The sequence below is a fragment of the Pectinophora gossypiella genome, chromosome 29, assembly GCF_024362695.1.
Source record: "Pectinophora gossypiella chromosome 29, ilPecGoss1.1, whole genome shotgun sequence".
Classification (NCBI taxonomy): Eukaryota; Metazoa; Arthropoda; class Insecta; order Lepidoptera; family Gelechiidae; genus Pectinophora; species Pectinophora gossypiella.
In genome coordinates this window covers 4,139,161-4,165,000 of record NC_065432.1, presented here as the reverse complement: position 1 = coordinate 4,165,000, position 25,840 = coordinate 4,139,161, and the positions used below count along the sequence as shown (strand labels likewise).

The 25,840-nt window shown below is 41.2% G+C and overlaps 2 protein-coding genes across 2 annotated transcripts in view; both read left to right on the top strand.

The window, feature by feature from the left end:
- Positions 1-14,435, top strand: part of LOC126379472 (uncharacterized) — a 116,841-nt gene extending 102,406 nt beyond the window's left edge. The window contains exon 7 of the transcript XR_007568343.1: positions 14,160-14,435. The gene's annotated coding sequence lies outside the window, so the exon portion shown is untranslated. The remainder of the gene's footprint in view (positions 1-14,159) is intronic.
- A 6,453-nt stretch (positions 14,436-20,888) lies between these two features.
- Positions 20,889-24,323, top strand: LOC126379685 (enolase-phosphatase E1-like). Its single transcript, XM_050028503.1, has 2 exons — positions 20,889-20,991; positions 21,418-24,323. The coding sequence occupies exons 1-2, from the start codon at positions 20,889-20,891 to the stop codon at positions 24,321-24,323; spliced, it is 3,009 nt and encodes a 1,002-aa protein (XP_049884460.1).
- The last annotated feature ends 1,517 nt before the right edge of the window (positions 24,324-25,840 follow it).

Sequence of the window (25,840 nt, the reverse complement as noted above, 5' to 3'; positions counted from 1 at the left end):
TTTTGTCCCTCAGCGCTCCCCATTTGTCCAAATTACTCATTTGTATAAAAATATTATATGTTTCTTTAAAAAAAAGAACGTCTAGGGCCCTGTGCCGAGGTTTTTCTTGCAGCTTCTAAGCTTTTCCCCGGCTATACAGGTTGTGAGAAGCTGCAGTAGTTTTAGGCGGGTGAGACGTTTGTTATGTTTATAAAAAAAGAAAAGAAAAAAAAAGATTACTTACTTACTTAAAAGATATATTACTGTTTATAAAAAAAGAAAAGAAAAAAAAAGAAAAGGAAAGAAAAGAAAGGAAAACATGAAACAGTAGGACTAGGGCCCTGTGCTGGGAGGTTTTCTGGCCACGTCTTTCCCTCAGCGTTACAGATTCCGATGTGGTAGTAGTTTTACAGCTAGTTACATAATATGTAATTTAATTATGTTTGACGTTCAAAAAGCGTAAGCCAATTTTGAAAAATAAATATTTTTTTTTTTTGAATTTTTTGAATGTAAAAATTGACGATTCAAAGTGTAGCTATGTTTCCTACTGAATAAAGATATTTTTGAATTTGAATTTGTAAATGTTACATGGACATACTAACTACTGTTAGTTTCCCCGCAAGAAATCAAACTATCCCAGAAACCAGACGTCGTCTAAAAAAGAAACGAGACATTTTCGATAAGGACAGTCAGGCCGAATGACTACTTCAAAAAAAGGACTGACTTCGCTGGGAGTAGCGTCCTCCATGCCTTATAAACTCAACTCATCTGTTTATAAAGCGAAAGTTGATGGTAGAGCTGGCAGAGGAAGACCGAGAAGGACTTACATTGACCAAATAGGAGATGTCCTTAGAAAAGGTTTAATACAATCTGCTCTGAACTGACGTGCGTGTATGAAGCGATTGATGAATGTGGAGGAAGCAATAGAAGTGTGTCAGGATCGAAGCAAATGGAATTCTATAGTCTCTGCTCACCCCGGTGGAAAATGGGCGTGAGTTTATGTATGTATGTCATCTGTTTATAGTCAATAAGATTGATCGCAAGATAAAACCACAAAAAAATATAAAAGAAATTGCATTTGAATAGGTGGCGTCGATACATACCCGGCGTAAGTGAAACCCAGTTCTTTCATAGCGTTTTTCTGCGCTACGGTGAGTGGGCTCGTCAGCTTTGGATATGTGTCCAAGATCTCAATAGGAGACGGCGTGGGCGCCTTGGAAGTATCATCACGCCGTTGGACGCGACCGCTACGAAACAACAGTGCGCTGAAACATAACATAAAACAGGGTATATAAGGATACGTATGCTCATTTTTTTTTTGGTTTTCCCCCAAGGGCAAGGCAAAGGGAACTATGCCTATACAGCCATGTCTTATGTATTTTTTTCTTGATGATAAATGAAATGATGAAGGTGATGACGATGAATGATGAAACCTAAGCCCCCACTCTCGGAGCAGACTCCTACCCCACACGAATTAACTCAAAAGTCCGCAAAAACGTTCGAGTTACGAAGCGGCTTGTTGGCACGAAACTTAATGCTTAATGCGATTATTAACCACAAAAGGATCGAAGCAAATGGAATTCTATAGTCTCTGCTTACCCCGGTGGGAAATAGGCGTGAGTTTATGTATGTATTTGAGTACGTTGGTCGTACGCGAGACCAGGACCACTATTGTCATCTCACTCGGTCCTCGTAGCCGCTGTTGTGGTATAGTAAACCCGAGGGCCCCCAATAACAGCGCTTTTTACAATTGACAACATTTCATTTTTACTAAGGTGCCTTAAATCGAAAACCATTTCGAGATATTTCTATGATTTACACAAAACACTTTTTTTCAGATTTTTTAATTCAGTAATAATAGAAATATATTGAAAAATCCACGAGGTCAGAAGAGGAAGGCATAATAAGTTCAGACCTTTACATAAAAATTATAAAAAAAGTAAATGTCATACATAACATGACACTTTGTTTGCGACTTGTTTTAAATACGCATGCAAAGGTACATTACATTATACTGCCTTCATTCTATCAATGGCAGAATCCAATTTTCAAAAAATATTTTTGTAACTTCTAGTGGAAAAATCTTGAAAAGAAAAAATACGTGTCTTCTATTTAAACAAGTACTTTCGAAATAGCACAAAAAAACCACGGCTTAAAAATTTGAAATGTTGTCAATTCCCCTTATTGAGGACAATGCAAGGCGCAAGTCACAGGGACCTTTTTTTACCTGGGTTACCTGGAACCTGACAGAGGGCTGCAGTAACTGTCAGTACTATTCAGAGGCGGAGGACAGGAGTCCTAGTATGGCTTTGTAATAGACTACTCTGGGCGCCATCCCACTTGCGTCAGAGTACTGCGGGGCGGAAGGCAAGAGGGAAACCACTGCCCTATTTTTTCCCTAAAAAGTAGCAATCATTGCTGCACCGACAAGAGCGTGGCTCTTAAATTATTGATGATGATGAGGACAATGCAATAAAAAATAATAAACGGATGAAGGAACCTCGGCCCCGGCGTGGTGGTAGTCTTGGCTTCCGCCTCCTTGACGGTCTCCATCCCCAGCATCTCCTTGACCTTCCCCGTCAGCTGGTCCATGTAATACGCTACGATCTGGCTTTTCACATCTTCGCTGTAGGCGGCGAATTCACTTCTCTAAAAAAACATAACATGACAGAGTTTTTTTTGACTTGACTTATTGTAGATTTTCCGCAAATGGCATTCACTACTTGGCCGGACAGATGGAGCGCTGAGGACTCCCGGTACAAATTTTAAGACAACAGCTCATTTATTCGTATAGGATTCATGGGTTTGTAAACAGTTGATATGTTTTATGTTCTAAATATCACATGATCCGCTAGGTATAAGCATGCGAAAATTTATGAGGTAAGTAGGTAGGTACTTAATTAACTAATATAATTCTACTTACTAACTTAACTAACCTAATATAAATCTAATTATTATTAATATTATTATTAATATTATTATTAGCCTGTATGATCCCCATATCTAATAAAAAAAAAATCTAAAAAAAAAGAAAACAAACTTACAATCTCTCTTTATTTAAGAGCTGCGCTCTTGTCGGTGGAGTAATCGCCTTCATTACTCCATAGATAGGGCGTGTAGAACGGTGGTTGCCCCAATCGCCTTCCGTTCCGCAGTACACCGACCAATCTCAATGGTAATGTTCTAGCTAGAGCCCTACCAGAATCCATTTCCTCGGCCTCCAACCAGTACTGATACCGCTGCTGCCCGGCATCAGGGGTGCGCTTTTGAAGAAGCGGCGTCTACTCGCTACGTCACAAGATCGTCATAGAACCTAAGTAGCATTTTATAGGTTAGCCCGTCCCAGTGAGCTACCCACTACGTTCTGCTAATCCTGTCGCTGTTTGGTCGGGGACTGCTTATTTTTATATTCGCAGCTAACCATCATATCTGATGGCCGTGATGAACTTACAATAATTAACAAAAATAAATATATAGCCTCAAAACTCTCTAAATATTATACATACACATCTGTGTGTGTGACGTCTGACGCCATACAATTCAAGTCTAAACTATGTACGAGGCGGGTGGGGTAAACCTAGCTCAGACGCTGTTGAAGAGCGGAGATTTGCCTACGTAGTAATATTCCTTATTCTATACAGGCCTGAGGGTGCCCAGTTGGGCGCGAACCTCGGCTCAGGGCGTCGTGTGAGGGGATCATATTTGAAAGAACTAATCGACCCTACCTATGAAGGAAATCGTCTACCACGCCAGTGGGGTCTTAAAGTAAAACACCTCATTTTACACAGACACTACACAGTGAGGTAGGTAAACCTACTCGTAGTTCAGCCGCTGGTGGGGAGCGGAGAGTTGCCGCTCTTTACGTAATTCTTTCTTCTTCTATAGTGTGGGTTGTGAGGTGGATTATCAACCTCATCAACCCTGGTGTCTGGGTTACTATTGAGCCGTCAAAGGCCCCTGACATAACTCACGACTACGTACATACATCAGTAAGTAGTAACCGGGACCAACGGCTTAACGTGCCTTCCGAATCAGGTGATCAGCCTGTAATGTCCTAACCAAACTAGGGGTCACAAAGTGATTTTTGTGTTGTTTATGGGATTCGAACCCAGCCGGGACTAATAAACGATACGAATGCTATCTACCGTCAAACGGCTATTGGTCGAAGGCTTCGATATAATTCGCACCGCGCGCGACGCGGTTGTCATGACGCAGGTGGACCTCCGGATCGTGAGCCCAACGCTCAACCACTAGACCACGGAGGCTGTTAGTATTGTTCCTAGGGTATGTTTCATAAAACTTACAACATTGTAAATTACAACGACAATTTGGTGTTCATTACGAAGCTGCAAAATGTTTGTGATCACACACTCCGCACCTCTTTTTTTTTTTTTTTTTAGATTTGCCGCAGATGGCATTAACTACTTGGCCGGACAAATGGGGAGCGCTGAAGGCTCTCACCCGGTACAACGTTTAAGACAACAGGCCTGAGGGTGCCCAGATGGGCGCGAACCTCGGCTCAGGGCGTCGTCTGAGAGGAAAAATATTTGAAAGAATTAATCGACCCTAGTGGGACGATAGCGATAAGCGCTGAATGAAGGAAATCGTCGACCACGCCGGCGCGGTCGGTATCGGGGACCTGAAGTGTTTGGTGTCGCGAGCTGATTGGCTGCCTCTATGGCCACACTCCGCATCGATTATTATAACGATCGAATGAATCGTTGGATGTTTCGTTTCATTGTTTTTCTTTTTTATTTTTCTCTCTCTTTTTGTGTACTTATTGTTTGTTTTTTTTTTGTGATGTGTAATTTGGATAATGACATTGTAAATCATTTTATTATTATTTCATAATTAATGTTAGGTACATGATTGACATTTTAATTTTCAATTTTATTTTGTTTAACTATTTTCATGTTATAATTTGAATAACTAAAAATGTAGACCAAATGTTAAATGCTGACCATCTGCAAACTGTAATACCATTTTTATTGCGAATAGATGATTATGAATTATAATGTATATCAAATTGTAATTGTAATTTACAATTGTAACCTTTATAAAACAGGCTCCTAGACGTACCTTGTCTTCGAGTATTTTGAGGTAATCCGGCGTCCTCCTGAAGTGTTGGAGCACCGATTTGACATCCTCTTTATAAAGCTTCAAAGCTTCCGCATCTATGTCGTATTTTCGGGCGCATAATGCTTCTGATACTATAATTAATTTAATTATAATTTATTATACAAAATATAATATTTAATTATAATTAGGTATCTATATTTGTTTTTGACGTGACTTATTGTAGATTTCGACTTATTTGAGGAGCTCGGTAGCGCAGCGGTTAACGCGCTCGGTCTGCGATTGTTGAAGTTAAGCAACTTTCGCAAAGGCCGGTCATAGGATGGATGACAACAAAAAAAAGTTTTCATCTCGAGCTCCTCCGTGCTTCGGAAGGCACGTTAAACCGTTGGTCCCGGCTGCATTATCAGTCGTTAATAACCATCAATCCGCACTGGGCCCGCGTGATGGTTTAAGGCCCGATCTCCCTATCCAACAATAGGGAAGGCCCGTGCCCGCTGGGGCAGTGGGGACGTTAATGGGCTGATGATGATGATTGTAGATTTGGCGCTGATGGCATTAACTTGGCTGGAAAAATGGTGACCGCTGAGGGCTCCCGATACAAAATTTAAGACAACAGGCCTGAGGGTGGCCAGTTTCGATTATGAACCTGATCAACCATGGTGTCAGGGTTATTATTAAGCCGCCAAAGGTCCCTGACGTGGTTTATGTAACGACTACGTATTAACCGGGACCACTGTCGTAACCATTTTCTTATCCGCCAAATTAGCACCATTTTCTTATCCGCCGAAAAGAAAAAGGACGGATGATTGACAACTGACAGTTTTAAAATGAATGAGTGAAAATGCAACCCGTTTGACGTGTGCTGTCAACTGAACTCCGTCGGGTTATTGGCCTGATTGTCAGAAAAAGTAAGATGATTCTGTGCCTTTGAGGACATGTTAAGCCGTTGGTCCCGGCTATTAACCGTAAAAACACATCCACAAACTCGCAGAGGAGCAGCGTGGTGGAGTATGCTCCATACCCCCTCCGTTTGATTGAGGAGAGGCCTGTGCCCAGCAGTAGGACGTATATAGGCTGTTTATGTTATGTAATTAATTTAAATGGGGTGCTCACATGCCCGCTATGTGCGAGGATCTTTTCCAATAAGATTGGCTATATAAGCCACATGTGAGCTCATGAACGTCGGAGTTGAAGCAGTCGCCGTAGCCTAAATCGGCTGGATCACATCATCATCATCATCATCACCAATTATTACAAAATATATAAACTCACCAAATATAATAAAGCATAGTGTTTGTGTTAAAGTATTTGAGACACACATTTTTATTGTTTTTATCAAACGCGAGTGCAAAGGGAATAAAACTTTTACTGCCATAAAGAATTGGTTGTGAAATAAAAACTGAGTATTTACATCTTTTTTATTTTATTTTATTTTTATTATTGTGTGGTCAAGGAGGTGAAGAAAACCTTAGAACACCATCACACATCGATCACTATCTGGGGGCACGGTAGTGCTGCCGCCAAGACGAGCAAAGCGAAGCGCAGGGGCAAGCACTGCCGACCTTTTTTTTTTCTTTTTTTACCTTTTTTTGTAAATAAAAAAACTCTTACTGTCTGCCGTCTAACGAGTCAGTGCGTGCAAGACACAGTTCGCGCGCTCTTCTCCTTACTTCTTAGCAGATCACGGCTATTTCATCACCATCCCCCTAGCATTATCCTATTTTTCACAGGGTCCGCTTACCTAACCTAAAGATTTGACAGGTCCGGTTTTTTACAGAAGCGACTGCCTGTCTGACCTTCCAACCCGCGAAGGGAAAACCAGCCCAATACAGGTTAGGTCACATACCTCCGAAATGCATTGCTCGGGAATGGTGTTTTCCTTCACCGCTGAACACGAACATTTATGATCGAAACATGAATTCGACAACAAATTCGACAATCATTGGTTTAGGCCTTTGCTGGATTCGAACCTGTGACGTCAACGTGAGAGGCAAGTGTTCTACCAACTGGGCTACCACGGCTCTCACTCACGGTTATTTATTATTGATTCTAATTGGTTAAAACGTAAGTTCCACAACCCGTCTCCGGAACAAGATAATAGTGCTATGAAATTCTTTCGAATGGTGGATGCAGGCAGGTGACCTAAATGATAGGACACATAATAAGACACGACGAATTTATTAAGAACATCATAGAAGGCTAGGCTAAAGCTACAAGGAAAGAGAGGAAGGGGAAGACCAAGAAGAGCTTACATGGAACATATTAAAGAGAAGGCGAACGTCGTGTCTTAGCAGGAAGTGAAAAACATGGCTTTTGATAGACAAGAATGGAGAATGCTACACCGACAAAAGCGTGGCTCTTAAATTAGTGATGTGCAGGTAACAGGTTGTATGCCGTTCTCAGCTAACTCTTAGAACAGACAGATATAATAAACCTCGCATCCTCTTCTGCTGCAGTCGGGTACAAGTAAATAGCACAAACAGTAAAGTGTCAGACGTTTTTATTCAATTTAAATAAGTAAGTATATCTTAATTCTTATTTTTTCTAATTTAACACATTTTATACCATAACAGATACCTACATAATTTAATATTTATAATACAGAATTGCTTTTTTATGACGTCATTTATTGTATATTTGCCGCAGATGGTAGATTAACTTGGCCGGACAAATGGTGAGCGCTAAGGGCTCTCACCCAGTACAAAATTTAAGACAACATGCCTGAGGGTGGCCAGTTTCGATTACGAACCTGATAAACCTTGGTGTCAGGGTTATCATTGATTTTTCTTTCACGTGACTTATTGTAGATTTGCCGCAGATGGCATTAACTACTTGGCCGGACAAATGGGGAGCGCTGAAGGCTCTCACCCGTTACAACGTTTAAGACAACAGGCCTGAGGGTGCCCAGTTGGGCGCGAACCTCCGCTCAGGGCGTCGTCTGAGAGGAAAAATATTTAAAAGAATTAATCGACCCTAGTGGGTCGATAGCGATAAGCGCTGAATGAGGGAAATCGTCGACCACGCCGGCGGGGTCGGTATCGGGGTCCTGAAGTGTTTGGTGTCGCGAGCTGATTGGCTGCCTCTATGGCTAGAAGTTATCATTGAGCCGCCAAAGGTCCCCCTGTAGTGGCCCATGTAACGACTACGTAGTGGTAAGTGTAACCGGGACCAACGGTTTATCGTGCCTTCTGAAACACGGATCATGTTACTTTTCGACAATCAGGTCCAACTAGCGAGATATTTGCGATTTGTCCCCACCAGAATTCGAACCCGGGACCGGGATTTGATACCCCAACCTTTTGCCGTGTGGTGACATAGATTGTGGCAACAACTTGTGCGCGGACAATAAGACGCCGATACTAAAAGTGACTTCAAGTCACACCCCCCTGACACTTCATACAAACAACCTCGTTTTACACAGACACTACACATTGACGTTATCGTACACGCGCATCTGTGTGTGTGACGTCTGACGCCGTACGATTCAAGTCTAAACTATGTTCGAGGGGGGTGAGGTAAACCTAGCTAAGACGCTGGTGGGGAGCGGAGAGTTGCCGTTCTATACGTAGTATTATTCCTTATTCTATGTTTACGGTTTGTTGGCTTGGAGCTCTGCCCACTCTATTAAGCGTATTGGGCATTTTACACGTCACCCGGCTTCTATGCTGTTCTGGGAGCATATAAAAAACATAGAACACGTTCAGCTGCTTCTCTTCCCGGGCATGTCGTAAAAACCGACAGAGGGATTGTGTCCTCTAACATGATGGACTAATGTTATGGGCGATAGGCTGATCCCTTATCACCATAAGGTTCATCATATCCATCTTTGGACTTCGTATCAACTGTGGCTGCAAGTTGTCTTTGATTACTTGTGGCTCTGCCCACCCCATTAGGGATTACGGGCGTGAGTTTATGTATGTATGTATGCACACCCCGGACATTTCATACAAACCACTTCGTTGACTGACTTTCAGTCAGTGTAGTGTCTGTGTGAAGAGACACTCTTGTCGGTGTAGCATTCTCCGTGCTACTTTTTTAGGGAAAACCAGGGCAGTGGATTCCCTGTTGTCTTCCGCCCCGCAGTACTCTGTCTGACACGAGTAGGATGGCCCAGAGTAGTCTATTTCAAGACTGTACTAGGACTCCTGTCCTCCGCCTCCGCCGAAGAGTACTGACAGTTACTGCTGCCCTCTGTCAGGTTCCAGGCTACAGTGCCTGCGACTTGCCCCTATATATAGTAATTATTTCTTATTCTATGACATGACGTACTCGCGAATTGTCGCACAGTTATTCATCGAAGATAGTTTTCTTTTCTTTAAACGTTAAAGGTGTGTGCACGTAACCAAAGTACACTGGCAACGCGCTGTCTTGGCTTCTGTGGCTCTGTGGTTTAGATTCGAACGACACATCTGGCTGCTCTGGCCGAGGTCTTTCCCTCCCCCCGGCATTCCCTCTTCCCCTACCTTCTCCTCTTCCTTCCTTCTCCCCTTGATCCCTTCCTCGAGGACCACTTCTTTCATCCTCGTCTTCCCTATCCCGCCCCCTACCTCCGCTTCCTCTTCCAACCCCTATTTGATCCCAATCGTTGTTTCCATGGAGGTCGAGTCTATCTTTGCTGTTTGTAGTTTTAATTGTAATTATCATTCTTTCTCTGCGTGTAGTTTTTTTCTTATAGTCAACACCTACTTTGTCCCACTCGTTGTGAGCGTGGCGATTCCAAAAGTCCTCAATTTCTCTCTGTTTCTTGGTCTTCTTGCGTTCAGTGGGCTTGCGATCAATCTTGTCCCAGGGCAGGTACTGTTGTGTGTACCGTTCATCCCCTCGTTCGCCTTTGGTACCTCTTTCACGACTCCATTCTTTCTTTTTATTGGAATACCTGTGGGACATTTAATTACTTATATGAGATTATGTACATACATAAACAGCCTATAAACGTCCCACTGCTGGGCACAGGCCTCCCCTCAATCAACCGGAGGGGATATCGAGCATACTCCACCACGCTGCTCCAATGCGGGTTGGTGGAGGTGTTTTTACGGCTAATAGCCGGGACCAACGGCTTAACGTGCCCTCCGAAGCACGGAATCATCTTATTTTTTCGCACAATCAGGTGATTCAAGCCTGAAAGTCCTTACCAAACAAAGGACAGTCTCACAAAGTGATTTCGACAATGTCCCCATCGGGAATCGAACCCGGACCTCCAGATCGTGAGCCTAACGCTCTAACCACTAGACCACGGAGGCTGTCTAGAGATTATGTATTAGTGTCATAATATATTTTTCTTGCAATTATTCCAAAAATACATATTTTTCTCCTTCACCTAATGATACGACATCATCATTTTCATCTCCCTAGCGTTATCCCTTTTTTTTCACAGGGTTCGCTTGTCTAACCTGAAGGTTTGACAGGTTCGGTTTTTTACAGAAGCAACTGCCTGTATGACCTTCCATCCTTCGAAGAGAAAACCAGCTCACTACAGGTTAGGTCACATACTTCCGGAACGAATTTGTAAGGAATGTGGGTTTCCTCACGACGTTTTCCATCACCGCTGAGCACGTGATAATCATTTGTGATCCAAACATGAATTCTAAAAAAACCGATAATTATTTTTTTAGGATGGCTATTGATTCAAACCTACGATCTCATATAAAGAGTCAAGCGTTCTACCACAGTGCAGCTCTTCCTAAGGATACGACATTCCAGACCGGAACGGTATATTTATTTTATTAAAATAATCATCCTGCATCATTCACTCTTTATATTAAAAAAAAAACAAACACCCATCACTTGTCCTTACATAATTAATTTCTCACTCTCTATCACCTTACGTTCCTTCTACTCACTTTTCTATTTACCTTTCTTCTCCACTTTGAGAGTTCCAATTCATGTTAGTTCCTGTACCCCAATCTTCTTTTTGTATTTCTGCGTGTCGCAAATGAGACTTTTTATTATTTTTCGGTCTATTTAATTGTTCTTTTTCCTCGTCTGCCAATCTCGGATCAAACGAGTACCGGTCAACTTGCGAGCGTTCGGGTTCTATAGGGCGTATTCGACCGGGATGGGATATACGCTGTCTTTCGATCTCATCCAAGTCTTCTAGGTTACGATACTTATCATACTTCTCTCTGGTCCTTGGCGATGTCTCAAATGGTTTGTGATGAAATTCTTTTTCATTGCTGTTTCCCCATTTCTCGTTTTGTGGTTTTCTTGGATAATCATCAACGTAATGTTTTTCAGGTTTTCTTTTCTCTTTCCCCTTGATCCAAGTATCGATGTAGTTGGCTTCTGTTGTGACGTATCCACTTTTGTAATCATCGTTATAGTCCATGTTACCTTTCTCATGTGGCATTATATACCTTGGTCTACTGGGTTTCTCTGGTCTGTAGTCTCTGTGGTCTCTATCGTCAGGTCTAATAGGACCGTCAGGTAAAATAGGTCTGTCTGCTCTAACAGATTTGTCTGGTCTATACCAATCAGGTTTGCTCCACCTGTTACCATTTTGTTCCCAGTTATTACCTGGTCGTGAATTGTGTTTATTTTCGTAATCATTGTAGTCTTTCTGAGGTCGATTCCAAGCGGGATTGTTATTCCATTTATCATTACTATTGTTGGGTCTTATCCATTCGTTGATAGCACGTTTTTCTTCTGTGTAATGTTTATTACTCGTTCTCTCTTCGGAATCCCTTTTATGGTCGAAGTAATCCATTTTATCTTTCATTGCCCAGTTACCTTTTCTCTCTGAATACGTCCCAGGTTCATCCTTTTCTTTTCCAACGGTTTCAACTTTATCGTCTCCATCTCTCTCGTTCTGATGTTTCTTATACGTCATTTGTTGGTGTTCATCGTTTATTACGTCTTTGAATCTGTCTCGATGTTCGTAAAACTCTTCATGTTCGCGGTCTATCATGGCGTGTTCTTCTTTGTCTATTTTGTGTTTCTTCTTAGCACTTGCTTCATCGTGCTCTTTGTCTTTTTTATGTTTCTTCTGTCCATTTGTTTCGTTGCTGCTGTGGTCATCATCCCAGTTCACTTTCTGGGTAACAACCCAGTCTTCATGTTCGTAATCCCATACGTCTCGTTTGCTACTGATGCCGCCTTTCTTTGAAAGAATATAATCGTCTGATTTCTCATCATAGTTCACTCCTTCGTCTTTCGGTTCTTCAGTTTTCTCTTCTTCTTCTTCTTTTACTTCTCCTTCTCGGTCTTCCTCTCTTTCTCTAATAAATGATTCTGTAGAAAAGAATACAGTTAGATTTATTTTCAATTTATTATCGATTTATTTAACAGCCTCGTGGTCTAGTGGTTAGAGCGTTAGGCTCACGATCTGAACGTCCGGGTTCGATTCCCGATGGGGACATTGTCGAAATCACTTTGTGAGACTGTCCTTTGTTTGGTAAGGACTTTTCAGGCTTGAATCACCTGATTGTCCGAAAAAGTAAGATGATTCTGTGCTTCGGAGGGCACGTTAAGCCGTTGGTCCCGATTATTAGTCGTAAAGCACCTCCACCAACCCGCATTGGAGCAGCGTGGTGGAGTATGCTCCATACCCCTCCGGTTGATTGAGGGGAGGTCTGTGCCCAGCAGTGGGACGTATATAGGCTGTTTATGTTTTATTTTTAAAGGACAGGGATGTACAAAGAAAACAGAGAACTGACAGGTTTGATAAAGAGTTTTTTTTTCAGTTGACCTACGTAACGATAAAAAATAAAGTTAAGTGGTGTATTGTGTTATGTTATGAGTTAGTTTTCTATTTGATAGATTAAAGAATAAGTCATCCATCCAACTCAGTACTATTGGTTATAAAAACATCTCCTTTTCGCTCCGTTTTAATGGGGTCTACCCCTTGTCTCGGATCATCTATCACTTAATGCCTAATAATATACAGACTGTTAGTGACATCGTGACATTGGGCCCATGATTCTGAGTTGATATCAAGTAGAATTTTCCGTCGCAAAAGTACGTAACTGAAATAATTTAACTAAACACGAAAATTTCCATGAATTTTCCGACAGGAAAACTCAGTTGATATCAACTCAGAAGCATGGTCTGAATCATCCCCCTCAGTATTTATTCGGTACACGACGATTTCCCTTATAAGTACAGCAATATTTTTGAATTTGAATTATTATTATTTATTTATTTATTTGTACACAATAGAACACAGAAAGAAACACACAAAGAAATCAGACAGTACAGGTAAGCTTAATTATCTCTAAAAAAGAGAAAAAATATGTTATTGTTTTTTACCTTTTGGGTAATTCATTCTCCGAATTTTATCCAATTCCAAGCTCTCGCTGTCATGAGAAGCTTGAGAGCCTTCAGATGAAGTTGATTTGCTATGAACAGAACGGAATAGACATTTACATCATCATCATTCATTTAAGAGGAATGGAATGGGCTGCCGGGGTCGGTGTTTCCTGTATTTTATAACCTGGGGACCATTAAATCACGGGTGAATAGGCGTCTTCTGGGTCAGCTCGTTCCACCGTCGACCTCTTCTCCTCGTGGAAGAATGAAGTCAAGAGCAAATCCATCTTAATTTAAAAAAAAAAGAAACCACGCTCTTGTCGGTGTAGTATTCTCCATACTACTATTTTTTGGGAAAAATAGGGCAGTGGTTTCCCTCTTGCCTTCCGCCTAAGTTATTAGATATTTGCACAAAATATTACATATTTACATACAGAATGCATACTCTTCCTTTTAAAGAACAAGATTTGTACTTATTTTCGAAAATAAGTCAAAAAGTAAAAATATATAATTTTCTGATCATATTAGATCATGAAAATGAAATGTGAGGAAATGGATTCTGGTAGGGCTCTAGCTAGAACATCACCGATTGAGAAATTGGTCGGTGTACTGCGCAACGGAAGGCGATTGGGGCAACCACCGTTCTACACGCCCTATCTATGGAGTAATGAAAATGGAGGCGTTTACTCCACAGACAAGAGCGCAGCTCTTAAATAAAGAGAGAGAGAGAGAGATCATAGAGCAACACGGACTTCCGCGGTGTTAGACTGACTTCTATTTCTAGATTAGCATTTTATAATTTATCTTGGACAGCCTCCGTGGTCTAGTGGTTAGAGCGTTAGGCTCACGATCTGGAGGTCCGGGTTCGATTCCCGATGGGGACATTGTCGAAATCACTTTGTGAGACTGTCCTTTGTTTGGTAAGGACTTTTCAGGCTTGAATCACCTGATTGTCCGAAAAAGTAAGATGATTCCGTGCTTCGGAGGGCACGTTAAGCCGTTGGTCCCGGCTATTAGCCGTAAAAACGCCTCCACCAACCCGCAGTGGAGCAGCGTGGTGGAGTATGCTCCATACCCCCTCCGGTTGATTGAGGGGAGGCCTGTGCCCAGCAGTGGGACGTATATAGGCAGTTTATGTATGTTAATTTATCTTGGACCCAGTCAAATACCCTATTATGTAAACTGAAGGAACAACAATCACGCCAAATTCCAACAGGCCACGTCACAAAAAAAAGAAAAAAGGCAATTTTTTTTTTGACGTGACTTATTGTAGATTTGCCGCAGATGGCATTAACTACTTGGCCGGACAAATGGGGAGCGCTGAAGGCTCTCACCCGGTACAAAGTTTAAGACAACAGGCCTGAGGGTGCCCAGTTGGGCGCGAACCTCGGCTCATGGCGTCGTCTGAGAGGAAAAATATTTGAAAGAATTAATCGACCCTAGTGGGTCGATAGCAACCCTAGTGGGTCGATAGCGAAAAGGCAACTCACTCCTTTCTTTTCTTCTTTTTTTTCTTTCTGCTGCGGCGATACTCTTCTATAACTTCTGGATTGCTTATGAAATCTCTTTGTAAATCTAAAAAGAAAATAATGTTTGCTGGTAAGCTGTCCGGTCACGAATACTAATATGTATACACTTTGCAACCATGTCACATTAACTTTTTTGACAAATGAAACCGTAATCCTCATTAAATGTCAAATATGATAGTGCGACAGGGTTCTAAAGTGAGTACATGATATTGCTCATGACTGTACAGGGTGTTAGTGACATCGTAACGAAAACTTTGAGGGTGATTCAGACCATGATTTTGAGTTGATATCTCGGTGAGGTCTAGGTGCCGTTAGTAGAACGCTTGCCTCTCACTTTGAGGTTGCAGGTTCAAATCCAGCACAGGCCTAAACCAATGACTGTCGAATTTGTTTTCGAATTCATGTTTGGATCATACATGATTATCACGTGCTCAGCGGTGAAGGAAAACATCGTGAGGAAACCCTCATTCCCGAGAAATAAAATGCATTTTCGGAGGTATGTGACCTAAGCTGTATTGGTCTGATTTTCCCTTCGCGGGTTGGAAGGTTAGACAGCTATTCGCTTCTGTAAAAAACGGGACCTGTCAAATCTTCAGGTTAGGTAAGCGGACCCTGTGAAAAACGGGATAATGCTAGGGACATGATGATGATCTCGGTGAAGTGTGGGTACTTAATTCATCTTGCGATGGATGCACCTCTGACTACCCCAGTTAGAATATAGTCGTTGATTTGATATATGTAGCATGAACATCTACCTTTTGGTTCAAGAAGGAATACGACTCGGTCCCGATTATCTTGAACGATCTGAACTAACTCCTGCATCACTTTCTTCACCGTCCCTTCTTTCATCTTCTTCCCTTCTTCATCGGTTATTCTATTCACGAGCCTGATCAACTGGGCTGTTCTGTTTGATGACTCAGGGTCTAAAGACGCCATTGGGAAAGGGGTGTGGAGGAATGAGCTGAAATGAAAGACATTTTGTTTTAATTTATTTTTAATTAGTTTAGATCAAGTTACATTTACGGTTTATTAAATCATATATTTGGAGCATTGCACTCTATGGAAGTGAAACGTGGACTATGACACAGAGAGACAGAGAGAGGTTGAAAGCGTTTGAGATGTGGTGTTGGCGAAGGAGGGAGGGTATAAGCTGGACTGAAATGGTGTCAAATGAAAAAGTTATGGAAAGAGTTGAAGAAAAGAGAACCATATTGAAGACTATAGAGAACCGGAGAGGAAATATGATTGGCCACCTGATATGACGATTCATTTATAACAAACATTATAGAAGGAAAAATTGAAGGGAAGTGAGGAAGCATTTATGGATACCTACCTAGGATAACATTTATGAATCAAATAAAAGAGAAAGTGCAGGTCGTGTCGTATCGGGAGGTGAAGGTTTTGGCGGGAAGAAGAGAGTAATGGTGATTACTCCACCGACAAGAGCGCAGCTTATTGTCCCTCATGTGGGTCGATACGACATTAGCCGAGCTGGTACCCTTTTTAGTTTTAAGTCTTACATATCATATATGTTCAAATTTTAATATTAAGCAGTTTATGTAACGTCTTAAACCTTAAACCTAAAAAAAATCCGAATATATCCAGCTTAGGGACGGTACTGAAAAGTCGGCGTCCGAAAGACGTAATATACGATCCCGACGACCCGATTACTCTAGCCATAGAGGCAGCCAATCAGCTCGCGACACCAAACACTTAAGGACCCCGATACCGACTCCGCCGGCGTGGTCGACAATTTCCCTCATTCAGCGCTTATCGCTATCGACCCACTAGGGTCGGAACCCTTTCAAATATTGTTCCTCTCAGACGACGCCCTGAGCCGAGGTTTGCGCCCAACTGGGCACCCTCAGGCCTGTTGTCTTAAACGTTGTACCGGGTGAGAGCCTTCAGCGCTCCCCATTTGTCCGACCAAGTAGTTAATGCCTGCGGCAAATCTACAATAAGTCACGTCAAAAAAACCTAAATAAAGATTCTATCTATCTATCTATCTACTACGGCGACACAAAAAGAAGGGTTATTCAAAAATATTGAGCTCTGTCAATATTATTCCGTAACAATTCATAACTATTGCTATATTTGTTATCGAGTTCGGATTGTAGGAAATCTTCCAGTGGCTTGTAGCTGTGCCTACCCCGATAGGCGTTATGGGTACGTTTGTAGTTACTACTGGGAATTTTCAAATGATACCTGTTCTTTCTTCCGCCATTTACGTAACTTTTAGTTCTAATTTTCCTAAGTTCCTGGTATCTCTTGTGAAATAAATTGGAGTTTTCTTCACTCTCAACTTCTTCATTGTACTTTCTTCTTTCGGGGCTCATTTGTTTAGTTGTTGTCGAGGCATTTTCTTCTACTGTGATTATGATAACTGAAAAATACATTTGCATTGTGTAAAAAATAATACATGAACTCCTGTTTACATATATCTTACTTATAAGATGAACTAAGTACCCACACCTCCTCACCTTTCTGTTAGACCAACGTGATAGGTGAGCCGTATCGCCGTCTATAATGGTCGAGCCAACTGTGTCAGTTAAAACTGCTCTTAAGATAAATTAATAACTCATTGGTGCTAGTCCGTTAACCAAGGTTCGAACTTGCGCTCCCCGTTTGACCTGGACCTGGACTCATTATCTCCCTAGCATTATCCCGTTTTCCACAGGGTCCGCTTACCTAACCTGAAGATTTGACAGGTCTGTTTTTTTATAAAAGCGATTGCCTGTCTGACCTTCCAACCCGCAGCAAACCAACCCAATACAGGATAGGTCACATACCTTCCTCCGAAAATGCATTTATAAGGAATGTGCGTTTCCTCACGATGTTTTCCTTCACCGCTGAGCAGGTGACGGACGCAGCAGAGACTTGGTTAGGGGAGCTTCAGCTGGATATATCATCCACGTAGGATATTTTATTTTTGTCTGCCATACGCAATAATAATAACCGCTGAGCACGTTGATCATTTATGATCCAAACATGAATTCGAAAACGAATTCGACAATCATTGGTTTAGGCCTGTGCTAGATCCGAACCTGCGATCTTAGAGTGAGAGGCAAGAGTTCTATCAACTGGGTTAGCACGGCTTAGGACCACAGTGACTATCATCATCATCATCAATTTAAGAGCCACGCTCTTGTCGGTGTAGCATTCTCCGTGCTACTTTTTTAGGGAAAAATAGGGCAGTGGTTTCCCTCTTGCCTTCCGCCCCGCAGTACTCTGTCTGACGCGAGTGGGATGGCGCCCAGAGTAGTCTGTTTCAAAGCCGTACTAGGACTCCTGTCCGCCTCTGAATAGTACTGACAGTTACTGCTGCCCTCTGTCAGGTTCCAAGTACGCTAGTAGCATATAAATAAACAATACTAACCTACACAAATCACAAAAAAACGTATCATTTTTTATTTTAAAATATAAAAAAAATCTTCATTAGTACCGACACTTAGATCCAGAACCATTTTTCACTTAAAAATATATTTTTTTTATTGATTTTGTAGCTTTAATCAAATGTTGATTAAAATCTTGGCGTGACATAAACAAAATGTATGATTTAAATTTTCACAGAGTTTTCGTAACGAAAAATACTTAACATATGCCTTTAGACACCGGACGAGACCGCCAGCGCTCCCCATTAGTCCGGCCAAGTAGTAGCCAATAGCGAATCCCGATGTGGACATATCACAAAAAATACTCCTGAGTCCTAGTGTGGTTAACACATTGCAGGCTGATCAACCGATTGTCCGAAAGCAAGATGATCCGTGCTTCGGAAGGCGCGTTAAGCCGTTGGTCCCGGTTACTACTTACTGACGTAAGTGGACCCAGAGTAAACCTAAAGAAAATAGGAAGGGTTTGTAGGTTCCTAGACCTTCAAGTAGTGGCAAAAAGGTGTAGAGCTCATTTACTTACCTTAGTTTATCTATGACAAAAATAATATTCAAATTCAAATTCAAAAATATCTTTATTCAGTAGGTAACATAGCTACACTTTGAATCGTCAATTTTTACATAACAAACGTCTCACCCGCCTAAAACTACTGCAGCTTCTCGCAACCTGTATAGCCGGGGAAAAGAAGCTGCTAGAAAAACCTCGGCACAGGGCCCTAGACGTTCTTTTTTTTTTAAATAAACATATAATATTTTTATACAAATGAGTAATTTGGCTGCCTAATATCAGATCTCAAACAGTTAATCCCATGCATTCATATCTTCTAAATAATCACTAACTTTATATCGGTTTTAAAACAGTATTCCGTCATCCGTTGTAGTGCCTAGTGCATCAACTTTTGTATGGAAAACGGATCTTAACTACTTGACCCAACACTTCGATTCGGGTGACTAATTACGGCGAAGAGAATTCAGTTTTCTCGCAGATTTCAAATGAAGTCAAATCAAAATTAGGTGTTGATTAGAATTCGAAGTAATCATTATGTCGCGGCTAATACTGTTAATGTTAGTTAATTAATTAAATCTTACATTTGTATGACGGTACATTGAAGGACAAACGTTCTCCGCACCACCCAAATCCCCTGGTAGTTGCGGCTTCCGAATACATCCCGCTTAGGGACGGTACTGAAAAGTATCGGCGTCCGAAAGACGTAATATACGATCCCGACGACCCGATTACTCTAGACATAGAGGCAGCCAATCAGCTCGCGACACCAAACACTTCAGGACTCCGATACCGACCCCGCCGGCGTGATCGACGATTTCCCTCAATTCCTGCCCTGAGCCGAGGTTCGCGCCCAACTGGGCACCCTCAGGCCTGTTGTCTTAAACGTTGTACCGTTAAGCCTTCAGCGCTCCCCATTTGTCCGGCCAAATCTACAAGGACAAACGTACAAGCCTAAACCAATGATCGTCGAATTTGTTTTCGAATTCATGTTTATAGCTGTATTGGTCTGATTTTCCCTTCGCGGGTTGGAAGGTCAGACAGGCAGTCGCTTCTGTAAAAAAAACCGGACCTGTCAAATGTTCAGGTTAGGTAAGCGGACCCTGTGAAGAACGGGATAATGCTAGGGAGATGATGACTTTTGCGACGGAAAATTCCACTTCTATCAACTCAATATCATGGTCTGAATCATGCCTCAAAGTTTTCGTTACGATGTCACTAACTACTTGGCCGGACAAATGGGGAGCGCTGAAGGCTCTCACCCGGTACAACGTTTAAGACAACAGGCCTGAGGGTGCCCAGTTGGGCGCGAACCTCGGCTCAGGGCGTCGTCTGAGAGGAAAAATATTTGAAAGAATTAATCGACCCTAGCGGGTCGATAGCGATAAGCGCTGAATGAGGGAAATCGTCGACCACGCCGGCGGGGTCGGTATCGGGGACCTGAAGTGTTTGGTGTCGCGAGCTGATTGGCTGCCTCTATGGCTAGAGTGATCGGGTCGTCGGGATCGTATATTACGTCCTTCGGACGCCGATACTTTTCAGTACCGTCCCTAAGCGGAATGTACTCGGAAGCCGCAACTACCAGGGGATTTGGGTGGTGCGGAGCAGAATCGAAAAAACGTTTGGAAGCTAATTTGAGCCATTGGAGCTAATTTGAGCCCTGTATAGGCTATTTATGTATGTGAAACATTTTTCTATCCAAATGTACCAAGATCGGCTTAAATACAGGATTGTTCGACTGCACTAACTGCATTTGCCGCAGATATGAACCTGATAGTAGGTAAGTCAACTAGGGGATACATAATTAGTACTCTCTGACTTACGTACTTACTTACTGCTGAACTGTTCGTTATTTTTTCTGTGCTTGCTCCTATATTGGGTCCTCTTCTATCGTGTGGGTTGTGAGGTGGATTACCAACCTCATCAACCCTGGTGTCAGGGTTACTATTGAGCCGCCAAAGGCCCCTGACGTGGGTCATGTAACGACTACTTATTTACTTACATCGGTAAGTAGAAACCGGGACCAACGGCTTAACGTGCCTTCCACGGATCATTTTACTATTTGGACAATAAGGTGATCAGCCTGTAATGTCCTATCCCTGGTGGGGTTGTTGAGGTTGGTAATTTACCTCACAACCCACACGATAGCAGTCATGTCATGTCATGTTGTCTCCAGTATGGACAGCGTGTCTGGTGATCATTCAACAAATCACCCATCTCTCATGCCGGAGTGTGCGCGTCGAAGATACTCAGGAACTGTCTGCAGGTCAGTACAAGGGTTAGGCAGAGGTGTATATTAAATAAATATAAAAAATATTCAATATTAAATATTTATATATTTTTTTATATATATTTTACATATTCAATTCAAAAACATCTTTATTCAGGTAACACAGTCACAGTTTGAATCGTCATTTTTTACATACTTAACGAACGTCTCATCCGCCTAAAACTAATGCAGCTTCACAACCTGTATAGCCGGGGAAAAGAAGCTGCAAGAAAAACCTCGGCACGGGGCCCTAGACGTTCCTTAAAAAAAAAAAAAAATTCAAAATATATTCATGTTTCCCATGCATCATATCTTCTAAATCAGTGGTTCCTAATAATCTGTCATTGAGTTTTAATTTTGCGCTCCATCTTTTGATATTAACTATTTCGGTTCTGCGCGAATAACAAAACTTGTTATTCACAGGGCGAGTTGCGCAACTACTACTGCCACTCCTCGGGTCAGACGTTGAAAAGGATGACATTCTAAAAGTGATCCCTTATAAGAACGCGTACAAACGAAACGGAAACATCAAACAAGACAACAAATTACTAACTATATCACAACCCAAATTTAAAGATCCCTCTATCGCCATCATCGTATCCTCACCAAAGCAAAGAGGTGATAAAAAAGATGACCAAAACAGCCCTAAACAATTAAGGCTTCGCTCAGAAGGAGATAACAAAAAAGCAGTTCAAGAATCGATAGTAAACGGTCAAGAGTTTAAAAGTCTGCCAAATTACGTTCAAAAACTCAAATCTCAAAGCGAGGAAAGTCAACACACTGTCACTGGAAAATGGGCCGATTTCAATGCTGAACGACATAAGCAAATAAAATCTCAAATCAAAAATGCAACAGAAGAAGGTAAACATGCACAAGAGAATACTATATCGTCGCGGTCTATTCAAAATTCAAAAGTAGAGCAGCATTCAGTCAGAAGTCACACATCTGTCAAAAAAACTGTAGATAAAATATCGCATAAAATAAATTGGGATGATAAAAGGTTAGACCACGGATTAAATGTTAAAGAGTCATCGATGCATAAAGATAAAAAACAAGATAATGAACCTAAAGGAGTGACAACCAGAAAACCTACAGAAGTTTCTTTTCATAAACACAGACATACAGATCATAGCAATCATATTTCTAAAGTAGGTGTGAAACCTAACAGTGGCAAAAAACAACAAAATCCAAAAGAAGACAAATCATCTAGAGTTGGTCACAAGCAGTCCAAAGTTCGCATACCAGAAAGTCTACATGCAAAAGCAGTGCCACAAGCGAATAAACATAAAAACGTGACAATTATTCAACCATTAAAAGAAAATATACAAAAAAAAGTAACACGTAATGATTCAAAGCTTTCAAAGGATGTAACATCGAAAGTTGTTAAAGATTTAAAGTTGGGGAAAGTTGAGTCAAAAGAAGAAACATCTGAAGAGAAAATTTCAGAGGAAGAAACTTCAGAGAAAGAAACTTCGGAGGAAGGAACTTTGGAGGAAGGAACTTCGGAGGAAGGAACTTCGGAGGAAGGAACTTCGGAGGAAGGAACTTCGGAGAAAGGAACTTCGGAGGGAGGAACTTCGGAGAAAGGAACTTCGGAGGAAGTAAGCTCAGAGGAATCGTCATCAGAAAATGATACGTCTGACGAATCTAAATCAGAGGACGACACTTCGGAGGAGTCAACGTCGGATCACTCATCATCCGAAGAATTAAGTCCAGAAGACGAATCGTCGGAAGAATTGCAGTCGGGAGATTTGGAGTTGATGGAAGGTCTATCTTTAGAGGAGCGTACATCACAGAAACAAACATCAAAGGAAGTAGCATCAGAAAATCAATCATCAGAAGAATTCCCGTCACAGGAAGAAACATCAGAGAAAGTTACACCAAAAGACCCTTCATCGGAGGATTTATCGTTAGATTATCTCTCATCAGAAGATCCAACATCAGAAAACATAACACCGGAGGTAGAATCATCAGAGAGATCTTCAGAAAATGTAGCATCGATAGAACTGTCATCGGCTGAAGTTGCATCTGAGGATGTATCATCGAAAAACAATAAGCAGGTCATGTCAGATAATCTTACGCCAGAAGATTTGATGACTGAGGAAATAGCGTCAGATAAGTTGACATCGGACAAAGATCAGACTTCCGAGGAGTCATTATCGACGAATATAACATCTGATAACGCAAATTCAGACGAAATTATGGATCCAACATCGGAGAAGTTGTCAGCAGAGGATGTAACCACAAACAATTCATTGGAGGATGACCGTAGTAGGCTAAAGTTGTCAGAAGAAACGACAACAGAAAATTTTACAAAGAATATATCTACGTCAAATAGCGCTTCAGAGGAATCAGTAACGGAAAAAGTTTCGCCAGAGAACCGAAATTGGGTAAACGTTACGGCGAATGATGTTGGGCCGAATAATGAACTCTCAGACAATCTTTTTTCTCACGATGAGTTTTCCGAGAACGTATCGTCAGACGAACTTTCACTGGAGAACTTAAGTTCTGAAAATAAAACACCAGATGACGTATCAGTAGAAAATGATACACCGACAGACGTAGAAGAGGATAAAACCTTAAACGTGCCGCTAGAGAACCCAATAAATGAGGATGAAAAACCAGAAGCTATAGCCTCTGAATATTTGTCGGTTGAAAATGTCACAGAGAAAGATGAAACGACCGAGGATTCTATTTCTATAGCTTCTATCATTACGGAAGTAGCATCTGAAGAGACAAACATGACGTCTTGGGCTGCAAGTTCTGAAGATACGTCATCACAGGAAGAAAGTCCTGAAGATTTAACATCTAAGAGTGAAAGTGAAAATTCTCAATATCAGCCCGGATATGATGATATTATTTCACAAGAAAAATCCTTTAGTGATGAGACTTTAGATGATATTTTTTCACAAGAAGCATCCACTAATAGTGAAAATTCTCTAGATGTGAAAACGGATATATCCAAAGAAAATCTTAGTTCCGTATTCGTTTATAATAACACAGAAGTGAATGACGTAACATCGAGAGAAGTAAGCAGTAAGAATGTTACTGTTGAAAATGGAATCTTTTCTTCCCATCCTAAAGATCCGAAACATAAGAAAGAACATAAAAAGAAACCGGATCGAAATAGAAATAAACCGGATAATAAATCTCATAAGTCGGCGGACAAGAAATGCCATAACAACAGTACTGACGATCTCAAAAAACTCGAGCAGTTGTCTCGTTTTGTAGGTGTTTTGAAGCATTACATCAAAGACAGGGTGCAGATTGAAACTGAAAAAGCAAAGGGCTCAACCTTTAACCTCTCGTTCTTGTTTCACAAGAGATAACTTGTTTTGAGAAACCATAGACCTCGTATATAAACAAATAGACTACTGGGGGGTTAAAATGGCCACATCGAAGCAATTCATCTAAGAAAGCAATGTTGCAATTTGACATTTGCGCATATAACAGTAAGTGCGCAATGCAAACAAATGTCAAATTGCAATATTGCTTTCTTAGATGAATTGCTTAATTGAATTGCGCAGTGGAGCAGCGTGGTGGAATATGCTCCATACCCTCTCCGGTTGATTGAGAGGAGGCCTGTGCCCAGCAGTGGGACGTATATAGGCTATTTATGTTATGTTTATGTAGATGAATTGCTTCGATGTGGCCATTTTAAACCTCCAGATCCCTGTAAAAAAGCGCCCGTCCCTATAGTTAATAACGTTTAAAAATGTAAGACGTAAGAACCAACAACTAAGGCAAGAAAATGGATAATGAGTTTTTTTTATATTTTTTAGGTATTTTTAGGCAGCATTGAAAAAACTGTGATAGATTCACACCAAAAAAATTGAAGGAAGCCGTTATCGGTTAAGATACCTAATTATTATATTGCAATGAAGTTTATTTTGTTTTATTTTTCACTGTTCAGGTACAATAGCCTAGTTTCAAAATAGTCAAATCAGTTACTTTTTACTATAAACGTCAAAATACGAAATTACTATGGAATTTGTATGAAAAAGCAAAATGTGACGTCATAGAAAAACGTGACAAAATATCGCATTTATTATTACATTTGTTCTTTATTAAAATTCATACATACATAAACTCACGCCCGTAATCCCAAATGGGGTGGGCAGAGCCACAAGTAATCAAAGACAACTTGCAGCCACTGTTGATACGAAGTCCTAAGATAGATATGATGAACCGTATGGTGATAAGGGATCAGCCTATCGCCCATAACATTAGTCCATCATGTTAGAGGACGCAATCCCTCTGTCGGTTTTTACGACATGCCCGGGAAGACAAGCAGCTGAACGTGTTCTATGTTTTTTACTTGCTCCCAGAACAGCATACGAGTAGAAGCATTATTAAAATTCATAAATAAGTTAAAATGAAAAACATTTTTTTTTGTGACCTTTATTTAGATCTGCCTTTATTTAGTAATCAGAGTTTCATAATTTATCTTTGACCTAGGAAAATACCTAATTAAGTAGTCATTATATTTCAATAATATAGAATTTATAATCCTTTACAATCCAATACTGAGCCGCCAAAGGCCCCTGACGTGGCTCATGTAACGACTACTAACTTACATCAGTAAGTAGTAACCGGGGCCAACGGCTTAACGTGCCTTCCGAAGCACGGATCATCTTTCTTTCGGACAATCAGGTGATCAGTCTGTAATGTCCTACTTATAACCAAACTAGGGATCACAAAGTGATTTTCGTGATGTGTCCCCACCGGGATTTGCACCCGGGACCTCCGGATCGGACTGTGTTAGTGAAAATTGCACATTAATGACTTATTAGTGCAAGTTCAGCAATAAAACAATTTGAGAATAACGTAATAACATGATTAAGAT

Excerpts from the sequence above, each read along its gene's own strand:
- LOC126379685 (XM_050028503.1), top strand. The coding sequence starts at position 20,889 with ATGTTGTCTCCAGTATGGACAGCGTGTCTGGTGATCATTCAACAAATC. Across the intron at positions 20,992-21,417 it reads TACTCAGGAACTGTCTGCAG|GGCGAGTTGCGCAACTACTA; the intron begins GTCAGTACAAGG and ends TGTTATTCACAG.